This window comes from Lagenorhynchus obliquidens, mitochondrion (genome assembly GCF_003676395.1).
Source record: "Lagenorhynchus obliquidens voucher CRI007319 mitochondrion, complete genome".
In the NCBI taxonomy this organism is placed as follows: domain Eukaryota; kingdom Metazoa; phylum Chordata; class Mammalia; order Artiodactyla; family Delphinidae; genus Aethalodelphis; species Aethalodelphis obliquidens.
The window spans coordinates 1-16,392 of record NC_035426.1 but is presented as its reverse complement, the minus strand read 5'-3'; the positions used below and the strand labels follow the sequence as shown (position 1 = coordinate 16,392).

Sequence of the window (16,392 nt, the reverse complement as noted above, 5' to 3'; positions counted from 1 at the left end):
TTGTGGAGTAGAAAATTATTTGTATAATTTCATTATGGGGCTTGTGTCAGATTTAGTATTGATTTATTAAAAAAAGTGCGCGTAGATCTAGGGACGAAGCACTGTAGGGGGGTGGTGAATATTAAAGCAGACGATCAGTTTTGTAAGGGGGAAGGGGGGTTTAAACCTCTATGAGATAGGGTTTTTTGAGCCCGGGGGGAATAATAGAGTACTATGTCCTGTAACCATTAATTAAATAACACCTGTTGGTTGTGCTAGTCCAATCAAAAATACACACAGGTCCAGCTACAATTTATCTGACTGTGACAGGGCCTTTCTAAGGCCATAGCTGAGTCGGTGCAGGCCCCCCCCCAAAAATTAAAAGATACCAAATGTATGAAACCTCAGTTATGTTAGGCATGGGCTGATTAGTCATAAGTCCATCGAGATGTCTTATTTAAGAGGAACGAGTGGGCGATTTTAAGTTAAAATGGTCCTGAAGTAAGAACCAGATGTCTTATAAAGATCACCGTTAGCTACCCCCACGGTGTATGGGCCCGGTGCGAGAAGAGGGATCCCTGCCGAGCGGGTTGCTGGTTTCACGCGGCATGGTGATTAAGCTCGTGATCTAATGGAACGACCATAGAATACAATGGAGATAAAATTGTTAGGGGACATATAATATGTAAGAGCATACATATTATGTAATATGTAAAATTAATGATAATTAATACGAGCTTTAACTTACCGTATGGAAAATAAATGAATGTACAATAATACATAGCATGTATATATGGATATTTACAAGGAGAGACTAAGTATTAGGTATGTATGTGCATATATGTATGTAATATGTACAGTAAAATGTTTTTAAAATAAATCACTTTTAATACTGACGTAGCACTGTGAGGTTGTGGTGATTGTACAATAAGCTTTTTTCAAGGAATAGTTTATGTAGAATTCCAGCTTTGGGTGTTGGTGGTGAGGTTTAATGTCTCTTCCTTGAGTCTTAGGGAGGAATGGGGTTCTCCTTTTCCGGTTTACAAGACCGGGGTATTTTGTTATACTACAAAGACTCTTCATTTTAAGAGTTTATTTTCAATAAGGCTAACTGTTGGTATTAGCACTAAGATTAGGAAGAAGTATAAAATAGATGCTAATTGGCCTACAATGATGTACGGGTGTTCTACAGGTTGGCCTCCAATTCATGTTAGGGTTAGGAGGTCTGCGATTAGGGTTCAAAATAAGAGTTGGCTAAAGGGTCGGAATATTATGCTTCGTTGTTTGGATGTCTGAAGTATTGGAATAAAGACTAGGATAAGGATAGAGAGTAGTAGTGCTAATACTCCTCCAAGTTTATTAGGAATTGATCGTAGGATTGCATATGCGAATAGGAAGTACCATTCTGGTTTGATGTCTGCGGGGGTGCTTAATGGATTTGCTGGGGTATAGTTATCAGGGTCTCCTAGTAGGTCAGGGGTGAATAGGGTTAGTGCTAGTAGGATTAGAATTAGGAATAAAGCGCCTAGGATGTCTTTAATTGTGTAATAAGGGTGGAATGGGATTATGTCTATGTTGGATGGGATTCCTGTGGGGTTGTTGGATCCTGTTTCGTGTAGGAATAGTAGGTGGACGGCTGCTAATGCTGTGATGATGAATGGGAGGATAAAGTGGAAAGCGAAAAAGCGTGTTAGTGTTGCTTTGTCTACGGAAAATCCGCCTCAGATTCATTCTACTAAGGTAGTACCGATGTAGGGGATTGCTGATAGGAGGTTGGTGATGACTGTTGCACCTCAGAATGATAACTGTCCTCAGGGTAGAACGTAGCCTACGAATGCAGTGGCTATGACTGTTAGTAGTAGGAGTACGCCGATGTTTCATGTTTCTTGGAATATATAGGAGCCATAGTATAGGCCACGTCCGATGTGGGCGTAAAGGCAGATGAAGAATATGGAGGCTCCATTTGCATGTAGATAGCGGATGAATCAGCCATAGTTGACGTCTCGACAGATGTGTGCGACTGATGAAAAAGCAGTTGAGGTGTCTGGTGTGTAGTGTATTGCTAGAAATAAACCTGTTAGGATTTGTATGATTAGGCAGAGACCTAGTAAGGAGCCAAAGTTTCATCATGAGGAGATGTTAGATGGAGTGGGTAGGTCGATGAACGCGTCATTGAGGATTTTTATTAGTGGGTGTGTTTTTCGGATGTTGGTCATTAGGGTTCTTGTAGTTGAATTACAACGATGATTTTTCATGTCATTGGTCATGGTTGGAGTCCATGTGAGAATAATGGCAATGTATATTGTTTTTATTATGAGTACTATTTTTGTAATTAGTCTTGTGGGGGTTTCTTCAAAGCCTTCACCAATTTATGGTGGTTTAGGGTTGATTGTGGGTGGTGCTATAGGATGTGGAATTGTTTATAGTTTTGGGGGTTCATTTTTAGGTTTAATGGTATTTTTAATTTATTTAGGGGGAATACTAGTTGTGTTTGGTTATACAACGGCTATGGCTACTGAGCAGTATCCTGAGGTTTGGGTTTCTAACAAAGTTGTACTTGGGGGATTTCTTTTAGGTCTAGTGTTAGAGTTGTTAGTGGTATTGTATGTTTTAGAGGGTGGGAAAGTAAATATTGTATTTGAGTTTAATGGGTTAGGGGATTGAGTTATTTATGATACAGGGGATTCCGGGTTTTTTAGTGAAGAGGCTATGGGGATTGCTGCGTTATACAGTTATGGTACTTGGTTGGTTATTGTTACTGGATGGTCTTTGTTTATTGGTGTAGTGGTTATTATGGAGATTACTCGGGGTAATTAAATAGTAGAATGCTGAGGGTTATAGTGATAAGGAAAGACAGGAAGTAGAGTTTGATGAGTCCTTTTTGGTTTGAAGTTAGTGTAGAGGCTTTTAGTTGAATGAGAGCTGTTGTTTTTGGTAGAATTGTTTCTGTTCAGGTTAGGTCTAATAAAGAGGTTGCAAATTTCTGGCTTGTTGTTAGAGTTAGATGGGGAAGTAAGCGGTGTATAATTGTAGGGAAATATCCTAGTAGGGTGGAAAATTTAGTGGAGTTTGATGAGTAGGGGTATTTTAGGTTTTTTGAGTAGGTATTAATTTCGAATGCGAGAGTAAAGCCTAGAATTGTTACTATGAGGGCTGTTAGTTTTAGATATAGGGGTATAGTCATTAGAGGAATGTTTATTGGGGGTATGCTGTTGGAGAGGATGAATCCGGCGAAGATGCTTCCGATTAATAGGCGTTTAATGGGGTTAATCAGTATGGGGTTAGTTTCATCAATGTTTATGAGGGGAGGGAAGCGAGGTTGTCCTAGTAAAGTAAAGAAAATGATGCGGGTGCTATAAATAGCTGTTATGGAGGTGGCGATTAGTGTTAATAATAGGGCTCAGGCGTTGGTATAAGACGAAGTGGCGGCTTCAATGATGAGGTCTTTAGAATAGAATCCTGTGAGAAATGGTATTCCTGTTAGTGCAAAGCAGCCGATGATTAGGGCAGTTGTAGTGAAGGGAAGAATTTTGTATAATCCTCCTATTTTTCGGATGTCTTGTTCGTTATTTAAATTATGGATGATAGAGCCGGAACACAGGAATAGTATAGCTTTGAAGAAAGCGTGTGTACAAATATGTAGGAATGCTAGGTGTGGTTGGTTGAGGCCTAGTGTTACTATTATTAGGCCGAGTTGGCTGGAGGTAGAAAAAGCAATGATTTTTTTGATATCGTTTTGGGTTAAGGCACAGATAGCTGTGAATAGGGTGGTGAGGGCACCTAGAGAAAGTATTGTTGTTTGGATAAATTTGTTATTTTCTGTTAGAGGGTAAAAACGGATAAGTAAGAAAATTCCTGCTACAACTATTGTGCTTGAGTGGAGTAGGGCTGAGACTGGAGTGGGGCCTTCTATTGCTGAAGGTAGTCATGGGTGTAGGCCAAATTGAGCTGATTTTCCAGCTGCGGCTAATGTAAGTCCTATGAGGGGGAGGATTGGGGGATTTTGGTTAAGTGTGAAGATTTGTTGTAAATCTCATGCATTTGAATTATGTAGGAATCAGGCTATGGATAAGAGGAATCCAATATCTCCGATACGGTTATATAGAATTGCTTGAAGAGCGGCTGTATTAGCATCTGTTCGTCCGAACCATCAGCCAATCAGTAGGAAAGATATGATTCCTACTCCTTCTCAGCCAATAAATAATTGGAAGAGGTTGTTAGCTGTGACAAGGATGAGTATAGTGATGAGGAAAATGAGTAGGTATTTGAAGAATTGGTTGATGTAGGGGTCGGAGTGTATATATCATATTGAAAATTCTATAATAGATCATGTAATGAATAGTGCTACGGGTATAAATATAAGTGAGAAGTAGTCTATTTTAAAGCTGAGCGTTAATTTAAGAGTATGGATGGTGATTCAGTGTCAGTTCGAGATGAGTATTTCTTGGTTTGTGTGAATAAATATTATTATTGGGATCAGGCTGGTGATGAAAGCAAAGAGGATTATGTTTTTTACATAGTGTTGGTATTTATTGTTTTTGTAAAAGTCTGTGCTAGATGCTATAACGGGGGTAATTAGTATAAATAGTGTAAGTAGGGTGGAAGAAGTAAATAAGTTTATTACTTTTATTTGGAGTTGCACCAATTTTTTGGTTCCTAAGACCAATGGATAACTACTATCCTTTAAAAGTTTGAAAAAGCCACATTGTTAAGTGTGGGGTGCATGAATTAGCAGTTCTTGCAATTCTTTTTCGGTAAGTAAGAAGGTTTTATCTTCTGTTTTTAGTTTCACAAACTAATGGTTTTTTTAAACTATACTTACAATAAAGAGGTCCTAGGATGATTTTAGGGTTTAGTGACAGGAGTAGGAGGGGGATAATATGTAGGGCTATTAAGGCATGTTCTCGTGTAAAAGTAGGGGTGAGGTTATTGATATGGTGTGTGTGTTTGCCACGTTGTGTTATGATTAGTATGTATAGGGAGTAGAGGGCTGTGATTACGATGTTTACTCCTATAAGGATGATAGTAAGGTTTGATCATGAGAAGGTTGATATAATTACGAGTAGTTCTCCGATCAGATTAATGGTAGGGGGTAGGGCAAGGTTTGTTAAGCATGCTAATAATCATCAAGTGGCCATTAGTGGAAAAAAGATTTGTAGGCCCCGTGCTAGGATTATGGTTCGGCTATGAATTCGTTCGTAGTTTGAGTTTGCTAGACAAAATAGTATAGAGGATGTGAGGCCGTGTGCAATTATTAGGGCGGTAGCTCCTATGTAACTTGAAGGGGTTTGGATAAGGACGGCTGCAATGACGAGTGCTATGTGGCTGACTGAGGAATATGCGATTAGTGATTTTAGATCTGTTTGACGTAGGCAGATAGAGCTGGTTATGATTATTCCTCATAGGGACAATACAAGGAAGGGGTAGGCTATATGTTCTGTTAGGGGGTTAAGAATTGATGTAATTCGTAGTATTCCATAGCCTCCTAGTTTTAGTAGTACAGCTGCAAGAACTATTGAGCCTGCAATGGGGGCTTCTACGTGTGCTTTGGGTAATCAAAGATGTAATCCATAAAGGGGTATTTTTACTAGGAAGGCTATTATGCAAGCTAGTCATATGAAAGTGTTAGATCAGGAGGTTGATAATGGTTGAGCTCAGTACTGTAATAGTAGGAAGTTTAGGGAGCCTACTGTATTTTGTAGATATGTTAATGCTACTAGTAGAGGGAGTGATCCCATGAGTGTGTAAAATAAAAAATAAAGTCCTGCGTTAAGTCGTTCTGTTTGGTTGCCTCAACGGGTGATGATAATGAGAGTAGGAATTAATGTGGCTTCAAATATAATGTAAAATATAATTAGTTCTATGGCAGTAAAGGTTATAATTAAGAGGGTTTGTAGTATAATTAGTATTGTAATGTAGAGTTTTTTTCGGGCAAGTGGTTCTTTTAGAAGGTGGGATTGACTTGCTATTAATATTAGGGGGAGGAGTCATATTGTTAGTATTAAGAGTGGTGCGGAAAGGGGGTCAGAGAAGAATGTTAAAGAGTAGTTAAGGCTATTATCGTTAAATTGATTAAGTAGAAGTAAACTTGTAAAGCTAATTAATAAACTATGGGTTGTGGTGTTAATTCAGATAAAATTACTTTTTGATAATCAAGTCAGAGGTATAAGTATAACAGTAGGAATAATAAATTTTAGCATTGAAGGAGGTTAAGGTTTTGTACATAGTCAGTACCATATGTGTTGGAGACTATGACTAACAAGGCTAGTCCGATAGCTGCTTCGCAGGCTGCAAATACTAAGAGAATGATTGGTATTATGTTGGCTAGGGTGAAGTGTGTGTTTAGGATTGTGAGGGCTGCTAGGATGAATAATGATAGTACTATGCCTTCTAGACATAGTAGTGCAGATATTAGGTGAGATCGGTATATTAATAAGCCTGTGAGGGATACTGTAAAGGCGATTAGAATATTAATGTGGACTAGAGACATTTGGTACTTGTGAGTTTAGGTCACAGTTTAGTGGGTCGAAATCACTTGTTTTACTTTAAACTAAGTACCATATTTATCTCATTCTAGGCCTTTTTGGGTTCATTCGTAGGCTAGGCTAGCTGCTAGTAGAGAGATTAGAAATAAGGCTATAAGAAGTATTGTTGTTAAATTGTTTGTTTGGATTGCTCAAGGTAGGGGGAGTAGGAGAGCAATTTCTAGGTCAAATAGGAGGAAGGTAATTGCTACTAGGAAAAATTTTATGGAAAAGGGTAGGCGGGCAGATCCTATGGGGTCGAAGCCACATTCGTAAGGGCTAGTTTTTTCTGCATAGACGTTTAGTTGGGGGAGTCAAAAAGCAATAAGTATGAGTAGTAGGGCTAGGGTTGTATTTGTTAGTAGCGTTAATAGAAGGTTTATTGTTCTTTTTCGGAGTGATACCGAAACTAACTGATTGGAAGTCAGTTGTACTTATTAATACTAAAAGGACTATGAGCCTCATCAATAGATTGATACATAGAGGAATAATCATACGACGTCTACGAAATGTCAATATCAAGCAGCGGCTTCGAAGCCAAAGTGGTGGTTTGAGGTGAAGTGGAATATTATTTGGCGTATGAAGCAGACGATAAGGAAAGTGGATCCAATGATGACATGTAATCCATGAAAGCCTGTGGCTACGAAGAAAGTAGAGCCGTAGACTCCGTCTGAGATTGTGAATGGGGCTTCATAATATTCTGATGCTTGGAGTAGGGTGAAATAGAGGCCGAGTATAATTGTAATAAGGAGAGCTTGGAGTATGTGTTTGCGGTTACCTTCTATGAGACTATGGTGGGCTCAAGTGATAGATACACCAGAAGCTAGTAGTACGGAAGTATTGAGGAGTGGGACTTCTAGTGGGTTTAAGGGGTGGATACCTGTTGGTGGTCAGGAGCCTCCTAGTTCGGGAGTAGGGGCAAGGCTTGAGTGATAAAAGGCTCAGAAGAAGCCTGTAAAAAATAGGACTTCTGATAAGATAAATAGGATTATACCATATCGAAGTCCTTTTTGAACGGTTGGTGTGTGGTGGCCTTGGAAAGTACTTTCTCGGATGATGTCTCGCCACCATTGGTATATTGTTAGGATATTTGTTAGAAAACTTAAAGTTAGTAAAATTATTGAGTTGAAATGGAATCATATGATTAGGCCTGATGTTATGAGAAATGCTGAGAGAGCTCCTGTAAGTGGTCAAGGACTGGGGTTTACTATATGATATGAGTGGGTTTGGTGGGTCATTATGTATTGTCTTGCAAGTACAGGCTTACTAGTAGGGTGAATACGTAGGCCTGAATTAGGGCTACAGCGAATTCAAGGATAACTAATAGAGTGAGGATAGTAAATGTGATGAGGGCTGTGGATAGGCTAATGTTTGTTAATGCAAGAGTTGCACTTCCAATTAGGTGTAGTAATAGGTGACCTGCTGTGATGTTCGCTGTTAGCCGTACTGCTAGGGCTAATGGTTGAATAAACAGGCTGATGGTTTCAATTATTACTAGTATGGGAATTAGGAAAGTGGGTGTGCCTAATGGTAAAAGGTGGGCTAGAGATATTTTTGTCTTGTTACGGAAGCCGATAAAGACGGTGCCAGCTCATAGTGGAATAGCTATGCCTAAGTTTATAGAGAGTTGAGTAGTAGGTGTGAATGAGTGAGGTAATATTCCAAGAAGGTTTGTGGAGGCGATGAAGAGGAAAAGTGAAATGAGTATTAGAGATCAGGTCTGTCCTTTGGGGTTATGTGTAATTATCAGTTGCTTTGATGTGAGTTTGGTGAGTCATTGTTGAATAGTGATTACACGGTTATTAATTAATTGGCTTGGTGTTGGGAATAGTATAGTGGGGAATATAATAATTAGAGTGGTAATAGGGATACCTAGTACAACTGGGATTATGAAAGAGGCAAATAGATTTTCGTTCATGTGTAATTTCAAGGGGTTTGTTGTTTTTGTAGCTTAGTATCCATTGGTTTGGGGGAGGGAGAGTAGAAGTGTTTTGAAATTTTTAGTTGGAGTAGTGCGAATAGGGTGAAGATCATAGAGAGAATGGTAAGGAGCCATGTTGATGTATCTAGTTGTGGCATGTCACTAAGGGGAGTTTATAACTCTCAATCTTTAACTTAAAAGGTTAATGCTAGTTTAGCTTCTTAGTGAAATTATAATATGGATACAGATCATTTTTCAAAATTCTCTAAGGGTACTAGTTCGAGAACGATTGGTATAAAGCTGTGATTTGAGCCACAAATTTCTGAACATTGTCCATAGAATAGGCCAGGTCGAGTTGATATTAGGGTTGTTTGGTTTAGGCGGCCAGGGATCGCGTCTGTTTTTAGGCCTAGGGAAGGGACAGCTCATGAGTGTAATACATCTTCTGAGGAGACTAATATTCGGATTGTCATTTGTATAGGTAGAACCATTCGATTATCTACTTCTAATAATCGTAGTTCACCTGGTTTTAGATCTGAGGTTGGAATTATGTATGAGTCAAAGTTTAGGTCTTCATAGTCAGTATATTCATAACTTCAGTATCATTGGTGTCCTATTGTTTTTACGGTAAGAGAGGGGTTATTAATTTCGTCTATTATGTAGAGAATTCGTAGGGAAGGTAAGGCGATTATGATTAAAATAACGGCTGGGAGGACAGTTCAAATAGTCTCTACTTCTTGGGCGTCTATTGTATTAGTGTGAGTTAATTTGGTTGTAAGTATTAGTGTAATGATATAAAGAACTAAGGAGCTAATTAAGAAGACGATCATTAATGCGTGGTCATGAAATTGTAGAAGTTCTTCTATAACAGGTGATGCTGCGTCTTGTAAGCCTAGTTGAAAGGGATATGCCATGGAGATATACAGGATTTTCACTTGTGATTTAACTTTGACAAAGTTACGTAAGATTTTACTAATATCTCGCTCATAAAGAAAGACATAATGGTTATGATGTTGGCTTGAAACCGATTAGAGGGGGTTCGATTCCTTCCTTTCTTGAATACTTTAGGTTAACGTATACTGGTTCTTCGAATGTGTGGTATGGTGGAGGACATCCGTTTAGTCATTCAAGGTTTGTGGAAGTGAGGTCTACTGCTAAGACTTCTCGTTTAGATGCGAATGCTTCTCAGATAATGAAGATTATTAGTATGACTGCTGTTAGTGAGATAAATGAGCCTATTGATGAGATGGTGTTTCATGTTGTGTAAGCATCTGGATAGTCGGAATATCGGCGAGGTATTCCAGATAGGCCTAGGAAGTGTTGTGGGAAGAATGTCATATTTACGCCTACGAATATAATTATGAATTGGATTTTTGTTCATGTTGGGTTGAGTGTATATCCTGAAAAAAGTGGAAATCAGTGGACGAAGCCTCCTATGATGGCAAAGACAGCTCCTATTGAAAGTACATAGTGAAAGTGAGCAACCACATAATAGGTGTCATGGAGAATGATATCTAGGGATGAGTTAGCTAGGATAATACCGGTTAAACCCCCTACTGTGAATAAGAAAATAAAGCCTAGAGCTCATATTAGGGCTGGAGATCATTTAATATTTCCTCCGTGAAGTGTTGCCAGTCAACTGAAAACTTTTACTCCTGTAGGAATTGCGATAATTATGGTAGCTGATGTAAAATATGCTCGTGTATCTACGTCTATTCCAACTGTAAACATATGATGGGCTCATACAATGAAACCCAAGAAACCAATAGAAACTATAGCTCATACTATTCCCATATACCCGAAAGGTTCTTTTTTCCCCGAATAATAAGTAACGATATGTGAAATTATTCCAAAGCCAGGTAAAATTAGAATATATACTTCAGGATGGCCAAAAAATCAGAACAAGTGTTGATATAAGATTGGGTCACCTCCTCCTGCCGGGTCGAAAAAGGTTGTGTTTAGATTTCGATCAGTTAATAGTATGGTAATTCCGGCTGCTAAGACAGGCAATGATAGTACAAGTAAGACTGCTGTGACCAAGACCGATCAGACGAAGAGAGGCGTTTGATATTGGGTTATAGCGGGGGGTTTTATATTAATGATAGTTGTAATGAAGTTAATAGCCCCAAGGATTGAAGATACACCGGCTAAATGTAGAGAGAAAATAGTAAGGTCTACTGAGGCTCCTGCATGTGCTAGATTTCCGGCTAGAGGAGGATATACAGTTCAGCCTGTACCTGCGCCGGCTTCAATTATCGAAGATGCTATCAGTAGTAGGAAGGAAGGGGGGAGTAGTCAGAAGCTTATGTTGTTTAGACGAGGGAATGCTATGTCGGGGGCTCCGATTATTAAAGGAACTAATCAGTTTCCGAAACCCCCAATTATGATAGGTATAACCATAAAGAAAATTATTACGAAGGCGTGAGCTGTTACTAGAACATTATAAAGTTGATCGTCTCCGATAAGTGTGCCAGGTTGACCTAATTCAGCACGAATCAACAAGCTTAGGCCAGTACCCACTATTCCTGCTCAAGCGCCAAATAGTAAATACAGGGTACCAATGTCTTTGTGATTGGTAGAGAATAGTCATCGGTTTATGAACATAGGTAAAATGGTCGAGTAGGCATTAGACTGTAAATCTAAAGACAGGGGTAGAGTCCCCTTTTTACCAAGTCCTGTAGTGAATAATCATTTTGAATTGCAAATTCAAAGAAGCAGCTTCAATCCTGCCGGGACTTCTCCCGCCTTTTTTTTCTCGCGGCGGGAGAAGTAGATTGAAGCCAGTTTACTAGGGTATTTAGCTGTTAACTAAAAGTTCGTGGGAGATGTATCCCTCCAATCTAGTGAGGATTTAGCTTAATTAAAGTGTTTGATTTGCATTCAATTGATGTAAGATATAATCTTGCAATCCTTATTGGGCAGGGGTTAAGTAAAATTGTACTTGCTTAGGGCTTTGAAGGCTCTTGGTCTTGCTTAACCTAAACCCCTATAGTAAAATAAAGAGTGTTGGTGTGAGTGGTAGAAGTATTGTGGATAGTACGATTGCTGTTGGTAGGAGGGTTATTTGTTTTGTGGGGTAGAACTGTCATTTTATTTTTATGTTATTGGTGGAGGGGAATAGGGTTAATGCTGTGGAGTAGGTAAGGCGTATGTAGAAATATAGGTTGAGTAGAGCTGTGATGGCTATGAGGATGGGTAGGATGAGGGTGTCATTTTTTGTTAATTCTTGAATGATTATTCATTTAGGCATAAAGCCTGTAAGGGGAGGAAGTCCTCCTATGGAGAGTAGGGTGAGTATGGTGAAGGTTGCCATAATAGGTATTGTGTTTCATGTTTGGGATAATAGTAGTGTAGTGGTAGTGGAGTTTTGGATGAGTAATATAAACATAGTGAAGGTTATTACAATGTAGATTAATAGGTTTAGTATGGTGAGGGTTGGACTGTACAGTAAAATAGTGGTTATTCATCCTATGTGGGCGATTGATGAGTAGGCTATAATTTTTCGGAGTTGTGTTTGGTTCAGTCCACCTCAACCTCCGATTAGGATTGATAGAAAGGATATGGTAATTATTAAGTGTAGGTTAATTGATGGTGAAATTTGGTAGAGGATTGATATGGGTGCGAGTTTTTGTCACGTAAGTAGGATTAGTCCTGTGCTTAGGGGAATGCCTTGTGTAACTTCTGGTACCCAGAAGTGGAAAGGGGATAGTCCTAATTTAATGGCTAGGGCTATTGTTATTAGAATAGATGCTGTTGGGTCGAATAATTTTATGATAGTCCATTGGCTGGAGTGTATTAGGTTGATAATAATTGCTAGTATGAGTAATGAGGATGCTGTGGCTTGTGTTAAAAAGTATTTGGCTGAGGCTTCTGTGGCTCGGGGGTTAGGTTTTTTCATTATAATGGGAATGATGGCTATTATGTTTATTTCTAGTCCGATTCAGGCAAATAATCAGTGGGAGCTAATGGTAACAATTGTTGTGCTTAGGACGAGAGTTGTTAGTAGGGTGATGGAGATGAATGGGTTAATTAGTATGGGAAGGATATGAACCAACATTTCCGGGGTATGGGCCCGGTAGCTTATTTAGCTGACCTTACTATAGATTATGGTGTAGTGTGGTAGCACGGAGAATTTTGAATTCTTAAGGGTAGGTTCGATTCCTATTATTCTAGAAATAAGAGGACTTAAACCTCTATTATTTACTCTATCAAAGTAATTCTTTTGTCAGACATATTTCTTATTTTATGTTTGGGGTGGGATGCCTGCTGTTATGATGGGTAATGAGATGTGTCATATGCAGAGAGCTAGTGTTAGTGGGAGGAAGTTTTTTCAGAGGAGATGTATTAGTTGGTCATATCGGAATCGGGGGTAGGATGCTCGGATTCATAGGAAAGATATTGTTAGTAGTAGTGATTTAGCGATTAGGTTTGTTGTGCATAATTCTGGTGCATATGGATCGTGGAATGCTCCTAGAAATAAGATAGTTGTGAATATATTTATTATGATAATGTTGGCATACTCTGCTAGAAAGAATAGGGCGAAAGGACCAGCAGCGTATTCTACGTTGAAGCCAGATACGAGTTCTGATTCTCCTTCTGTAAGATCAAAGGGGGCTCGGTTAGTTTCTGCTAGGGTGGAGATAAATCATATTATGGCTAGTGGTCATGAGGGGATGAGTAGTCATAGTTTTTCTTGTGTAATGTTTAGTGTAGATAGAGTGAAGGAGCCGTTTATTAGGAGTACAGATAATAGAATGATAGCTAATGTTACTTCGTATGAGATTGTTTGTGCTACTGCTCGTAGGGCTCCGATTAGAGCGTATTTTGAATTGGAAGCTCATCCGGATCACAGGATGGAGTAGACAGCTAGGCTTGATATTGCTAGTATGAAGAGTACACCTAGATTTATGTTGATGAGTGGATGTGGTATGGGTAGGGGAGCTCATATTGTGAGAGCTAAGGTTAGTGCAAGTACGGGTGCAATTATAAATATGGTGGTGGAGGATGTGGCTGGTCGTAAGGGTTCTTTGGTGAATAGTTTGATTGCATCGGCGAAGGGTTGTAGTAGGCCATATGGGCCTACGATGTTTGGTCCTTTTCGGAATTGTATGTAGCCTAAGACTTTGCGTTCTACTAGTGTTAGAAATGCTACAGCTAAAAGAATAGGAAGAATGAGTGTTAAAATGTTAATTATAAACATTTGTTGAAGAGGGGATTTGAACCTCTGGGTATAAAAGTTTAAGTTTTATGCAATTGCCGTACTCTGCCACTTCAACAATGCCCTGATCTCGGGCAGGGTATATTTGCGCTAAGTTATTAGGTTGAGATTGGGTCACTAATTGTTTGAAGGCGCTTTTTTAAAGTTGGCCTTATTTCTCTTGTCCTTTCGTACTGGGAGAAATGCGTAATAGATAGAAACCGACCTGGATTACTCCGGTCTGAACTCAGATCACGTAGGACTTTAATCGTTGAACAAACGAACCCTTGATAGCTGCTGCACCATCAGGATGTCCTGATCCAACATCGAGGTCGTAAACCCTATTGTCGATATGGACTCTAGAATAGGATTGCGCTGTTATCCCTAGGGTAACTTGTTCCGTTGATCAAAATTTTGGATCAATAAGTGATACTATACTTTGGCTGGTAGGCCTAAGTTTTAATCACTCGGAGGGTTTTTTATACTCCGAGGTCACCCCAACCGAAATTGTCAACTCATATAAGGCTTTGTTATCCCTTGGTGGTATTGTTTTATGCTTTTTGAGTTGATTAATTAAAGCTCCATAGGGTCTTCTCGTCTTATTGTGTTATCCCCGCCTCTTCACGGGGAGGTCAATTTCACTGATTAAGAGTAAGAGACAGTAAAACCTTCGTGTGGCCATTCATACAAGTCCTTATTTAGAGAACAAGTGATTATGCTACCTTTGCACGGTCAAGATACCGCGGCCGTTTAACGATTGTCACTGGGCAGGCAGTGCCTCTAATACTAGTTATGCTAGAGGTGATGTTTTTGGTAAACAGGCGAGGTTTGTGTTTGCCGAGTTCCTTTTACTCTTTTTAATCTTTCCTTAGTGCACGCCTGTGTTGGATTAACAGTACGGTTAATAAATAGTTTAGTGTTGGGTTATATTTATTAGCTGTTAACTATCAGTGTATTATCAGTTACTGATATAAGCTTGTGCGAGGAGAAAATTTTTCTTGTTACTCATATTAACAGTATTTCTTCTATAATTGAATAGATTAGTCCAATAGTCAGGCTAGGAGTTATTTTATTTATTGTTGAAATTAAAACTTGTTTTTGTTGTTGAGCTTGAACGCTTTCTTAATTGGTGGCTGCTTTTAGGCCAACTATGGTTTAAGTTTTATGTTACTCTCTAGTAAAGGTTGTATCCATTTCTAAAAAGCTGTACCTTTTTAGACTAACAGTTAAACATACGTTGAAACTTAGTGTGGTTTTTAGTATTGTTTAATGTTGAACTGAAATTCCTTTCTTGGACAACCAGCTATCACCAGGCTCGTTAGGCTTTTCACCTCTACTTACAAGTCTTCTCACTATTTTGCCACATAGATGAGTTTGTTCTAGTTACTGCTCATAAGTAGCTCGTCTGGTTTCGGGTAATTTAACTTAAGGTCTCTTTGCTAAATTATCACTAGTTAAATCATTATGCAAAAGGTACAAGGGGTAAACTTTGCTTTTTTCTACTTTTAATAATTCTTTCATCTTTCCCTTACGGTACTTTCTCTATAGCGCCATTGATAATTAAATTTCTATCTCCTATACTTTAGATATATGGTAAATGTTTTATTTGATTGGTTTGTAGTAGTAGTGATGAGGAGGGATATGGGCTAGATATAGTTCAAGATGTACACGAGTTGTGGAATCTTCTAGGTGTAAACTAGATGCTTTGTTTAAGCTACATCTTGTTTATCCAAGCACACCTTCCGGTATGCTTACCTTGTTACGACTTGTCTCCTCTTGTACGCTTGCTTAGCATGGGTTAGTGATCTGGGGCTCTGCTATGGCACTTGAGGAGGGTGACGGGCGGTGTGTGCGTGCTTCATGGCCTTATTCAATTAAGCATTCTATTCTTAATTTACTGCTAAATCCTCCTTTAGTTTTTAGGTTTCATAAAAACTTTCGTGTAAGTTTAAGGGGTGTTCTTATTATAGAAAATGTAGCCCATTTCTTCCCAATCCATAGGTTACACCTTGACCTAACGTTTTTATGTGCAATAGTTGTGCTTACTTTCGTTCCTTTTTTAGGGTTTGCTGAAGATGGCGGTATATAGACTGAAGTAGCAAGGATTGGTGAGGTTAATCGTGGTTTATCGTTTACAGAACAGGCTCCTCTAGAAGGATATGAAGCACCGCCAAGTCCTTTGAGTTTTGGGCTGTTGCCGATAGTACTCTGGCGAATAGTCTTGTTTTAGGACTATTTAAGTTTACGACTAAGCATAGTGGGGTATCTAATCCCAGTTTGGGTCTTAGTTGTCGTGTACTCAGTTTATGGTAAAGTTACTTTCGTAGTTTAACTTAATTTTAATTATGGCTTTTTACAGCTTAATTAAGGTTTGACTTTATTTTTATATTGTTCCTTGACACTCTTTACGCCGGGTGTCTATTAATTCGGGTCAATCGTATGACCGCGGTGGCTGGCACGAAGTTTACCAACCCTAATTAGCATGGCTAGGTCAAACTTTCGTTCATAGCCTAATTCTTGTCACTGCTGTATCCCGTGGGGGTGTGGCTAAGCAAGGCGTTATGAGCTACTAGTGTAGTGTGCTTGATGCCCGCTCCTTTTAGTCTTTAATGATTTGGAGGGCATTCTCACTGGGATGCGGATGCTTGCATGTGTAAGTCTGCTAAAAACTAATAGAAAGGCCAGGACCAAACCTTTGTGTTGATGGGGCAGTAATGCCCATCTAGACATTTTCAGTGTCTTGCTTTAATAAAATTTTAAGCTACATTAAC

The 16,392-nt window shown here is 39.1% G+C and overlaps 13 protein-coding genes and 24 non-coding genes across 37 annotated transcripts, besides 2 other annotated features; 9 read left to right on the top strand and 28 right to left on the bottom strand. All coding sequences in view use genetic code 2, as the record gives it.

Moving 5' to 3' along the window:
* Nucleotides 1-918: a D loop.
* CGV17_mgt22 lies at nucleotides 919-985 on the top strand. The gene has a single exon. It is a non-coding gene; the product is annotated as a tRNA-Pro (tRNA).
* On the bottom strand, nucleotides 985-1,055 carry CGV17_mgt21. The gene has a single exon. It is a non-coding gene; the product is annotated as a tRNA-Thr (tRNA).
* Nucleotides 1,056-2,195, bottom strand: CYTB (cytochrome b). The gene has a single exon. It carries the CDS (start codon nucleotides 2,193-2,195, stop codon nucleotides 1,056-1,058), a length of 1,140 nt encoding a protein of 379 aa, YP_009407650.1.
* Nucleotides 2,196-2,197: 2 nt separating this feature from the next.
* CGV17_mgt20 lies at nucleotides 2,198-2,268 on the top strand. The gene has a single exon. It is a non-coding gene; the product is annotated as a tRNA-Glu (tRNA).
* On the top strand, nucleotides 2,269-2,796 carry ND6 (NADH dehydrogenase subunit 6). Its single transcript has one exon. It carries the CDS (start codon nucleotides 2,269-2,271, stop codon nucleotides 2,794-2,796), a length of 528 nt encoding a protein of 175 aa, YP_009407649.1.
* ND5 (NADH dehydrogenase subunit 5) lies at nucleotides 2,780-4,600 on the bottom strand. Its single transcript has one exon. It carries the CDS (start codon nucleotides 4,598-4,600, stop codon nucleotides 2,780-2,782), a length of 1,821 nt encoding a protein of 606 aa, YP_009407648.1.
* On the bottom strand, nucleotides 4,601-4,670 carry CGV17_mgt19. Its single transcript has one exon. It is a non-coding gene; the product is annotated as a tRNA-Leu (tRNA).
* Nucleotide 4,671: 1 nt separating this feature from the next.
* CGV17_mgt18 lies at nucleotides 4,672-4,732 on the bottom strand. The gene has a single exon. It is a non-coding gene; the product is annotated as a tRNA-Ser (tRNA).
* On the bottom strand, nucleotides 4,733-4,801 carry CGV17_mgt17. The gene has a single exon. It is a non-coding gene; the product is annotated as a tRNA-His (tRNA).
* ND4 (NADH dehydrogenase subunit 4) lies at nucleotides 4,802-6,179 on the bottom strand. Its single transcript has one exon. A coding segment is annotated over exon 1 (1,378 nt).
* Nucleotides 6,173-6,469, bottom strand: ND4L (NADH dehydrogenase subunit 4L). Its single transcript has one exon. The coding sequence runs from the start codon at nucleotides 6,467-6,469 to the stop codon at nucleotides 6,173-6,175; it is 297 nt and encodes a 98-aa protein (YP_009407646.1).
* Nucleotides 6,470-6,539, bottom strand: CGV17_mgt16. The gene has a single exon. It is a non-coding gene; the product is annotated as a tRNA-Arg (tRNA).
* ND3 (NADH dehydrogenase subunit 3) lies at nucleotides 6,540-6,886 on the bottom strand. Its single transcript has one exon. A coding segment is annotated over exon 1 (347 nt).
* CGV17_mgt15 lies at nucleotides 6,887-6,956 on the bottom strand. The gene has a single exon. It is a non-coding gene; the product is annotated as a tRNA-Gly (tRNA).
* Nucleotides 6,957-7,741, bottom strand: COX3 (cytochrome c oxidase subunit III). Its single transcript has one exon. A coding segment is annotated over exon 1 (785 nt).
* ATP6 (ATP synthase F0 subunit 6) lies at nucleotides 7,741-8,421 on the bottom strand. Its single transcript has one exon. The coding sequence runs from the start codon at nucleotides 8,419-8,421 to the stop codon at nucleotides 7,741-7,743; it is 681 nt and encodes a 226-aa protein (YP_009407643.1).
* Nucleotides 8,391-8,582, bottom strand: ATP8 (ATP synthase F0 subunit 8). Its single transcript has one exon. The coding sequence runs from the start codon at nucleotides 8,580-8,582 to the stop codon at nucleotides 8,391-8,393; it is 192 nt and encodes a 63-aa protein (YP_009407642.1).
* A 4-nt stretch (nucleotides 8,583-8,586) lies between these two features.
* On the bottom strand, nucleotides 8,587-8,651 carry CGV17_mgt14. Its single transcript has one exon. It is a non-coding gene; the product is annotated as a tRNA-Lys (tRNA).
* A 3-nt stretch (nucleotides 8,652-8,654) lies between these two features.
* COX2 (cytochrome c oxidase subunit II) lies at nucleotides 8,655-9,338 on the bottom strand. Its single transcript has one exon. The coding sequence runs from the start codon at nucleotides 9,336-9,338 to the stop codon at nucleotides 8,655-8,657; it is 684 nt and encodes a 227-aa protein (YP_009407641.1).
* Nucleotides 9,339-9,406, bottom strand: CGV17_mgt13. The gene has a single exon. It is a non-coding gene; the product is annotated as a tRNA-Asp (tRNA).
* Nucleotides 9,407-9,413: 7 nt separating this feature from the next.
* Nucleotides 9,414-9,482, top strand: CGV17_mgt12. The gene has a single exon. It is a non-coding gene; the product is annotated as a tRNA-Ser (tRNA).
* Nucleotides 9,478-11,028, bottom strand: COX1 (cytochrome c oxidase subunit I). Its single transcript has one exon. The coding sequence runs from the start codon at nucleotides 11,026-11,028 to the stop codon at nucleotides 9,478-9,480; it is 1,551 nt and encodes a 516-aa protein (YP_009407640.1).
* Nucleotide 11,029: 1 nt separating this feature from the next.
* CGV17_mgt11 lies at nucleotides 11,030-11,095 on the top strand. The gene has a single exon. It is a non-coding gene; the product is annotated as a tRNA-Tyr (tRNA).
* CGV17_mgt10 lies at nucleotides 11,096-11,162 on the top strand. Its single transcript has one exon. It is a non-coding gene; the product is annotated as a tRNA-Cys (tRNA).
* Nucleotides 11,160-11,194: an origin of replication.
* Nucleotides 11,195-11,269, top strand: CGV17_mgt09. Its single transcript has one exon. It is a non-coding gene; the product is annotated as a tRNA-Asn (tRNA).
* Nucleotides 11,270-11,338, top strand: CGV17_mgt08. Its single transcript has one exon. It is a non-coding gene; the product is annotated as a tRNA-Ala (tRNA).
* A 5-nt stretch (nucleotides 11,339-11,343) lies between these two features.
* On the bottom strand, nucleotides 11,344-11,412 carry CGV17_mgt07. Its single transcript has one exon. It is a non-coding gene; the product is annotated as a tRNA-Trp (tRNA).
* On the bottom strand, nucleotides 11,413-12,454 carry ND2 (NADH dehydrogenase subunit 2). Its single transcript has one exon. A coding segment is annotated over exon 1 (1,042 nt).
* Nucleotides 12,455-12,523, bottom strand: CGV17_mgt06. Its single transcript has one exon. It is a non-coding gene; the product is annotated as a tRNA-Met (tRNA).
* A 1-nt stretch (nucleotide 12,524) lies between these two features.
* CGV17_mgt05 lies at nucleotides 12,525-12,597 on the top strand. The gene has a single exon. It is a non-coding gene; the product is annotated as a tRNA-Gln (tRNA).
* Nucleotides 12,595-12,663, bottom strand: CGV17_mgt04. Its single transcript has one exon. It is a non-coding gene; the product is annotated as a tRNA-Ile (tRNA).
* Nucleotides 12,664-12,667: 4 nt separating this feature from the next.
* On the bottom strand, nucleotides 12,668-13,624 carry ND1 (NADH dehydrogenase subunit 1). Its single transcript has one exon. The coding sequence runs from the start codon at nucleotides 13,622-13,624 to the stop codon at nucleotides 12,668-12,670; it is 957 nt and encodes a 318-aa protein (YP_009407638.1).
* A 1-nt stretch (nucleotide 13,625) lies between these two features.
* Nucleotides 13,626-13,700, bottom strand: CGV17_mgt03. Its single transcript has one exon. It is a non-coding gene; the product is annotated as a tRNA-Leu (tRNA).
* CGV17_mgr01 lies at nucleotides 13,701-15,278 on the bottom strand. Its single transcript has one exon. It is a non-coding gene; the product is annotated as a 16S ribosomal RNA (ribosomal RNA).
* Nucleotides 15,279-15,345, bottom strand: CGV17_mgt02. Its single transcript has one exon. It is a non-coding gene; the product is annotated as a tRNA-Val (tRNA).
* On the bottom strand, nucleotides 15,346-16,319 carry CGV17_mgr02. The gene has a single exon. It is a non-coding gene; the product is annotated as a 12S ribosomal RNA (ribosomal RNA).
* On the bottom strand, nucleotides 16,320-16,392 carry CGV17_mgt01. Its single transcript has one exon. It is a non-coding gene; the product is annotated as a tRNA-Phe (tRNA).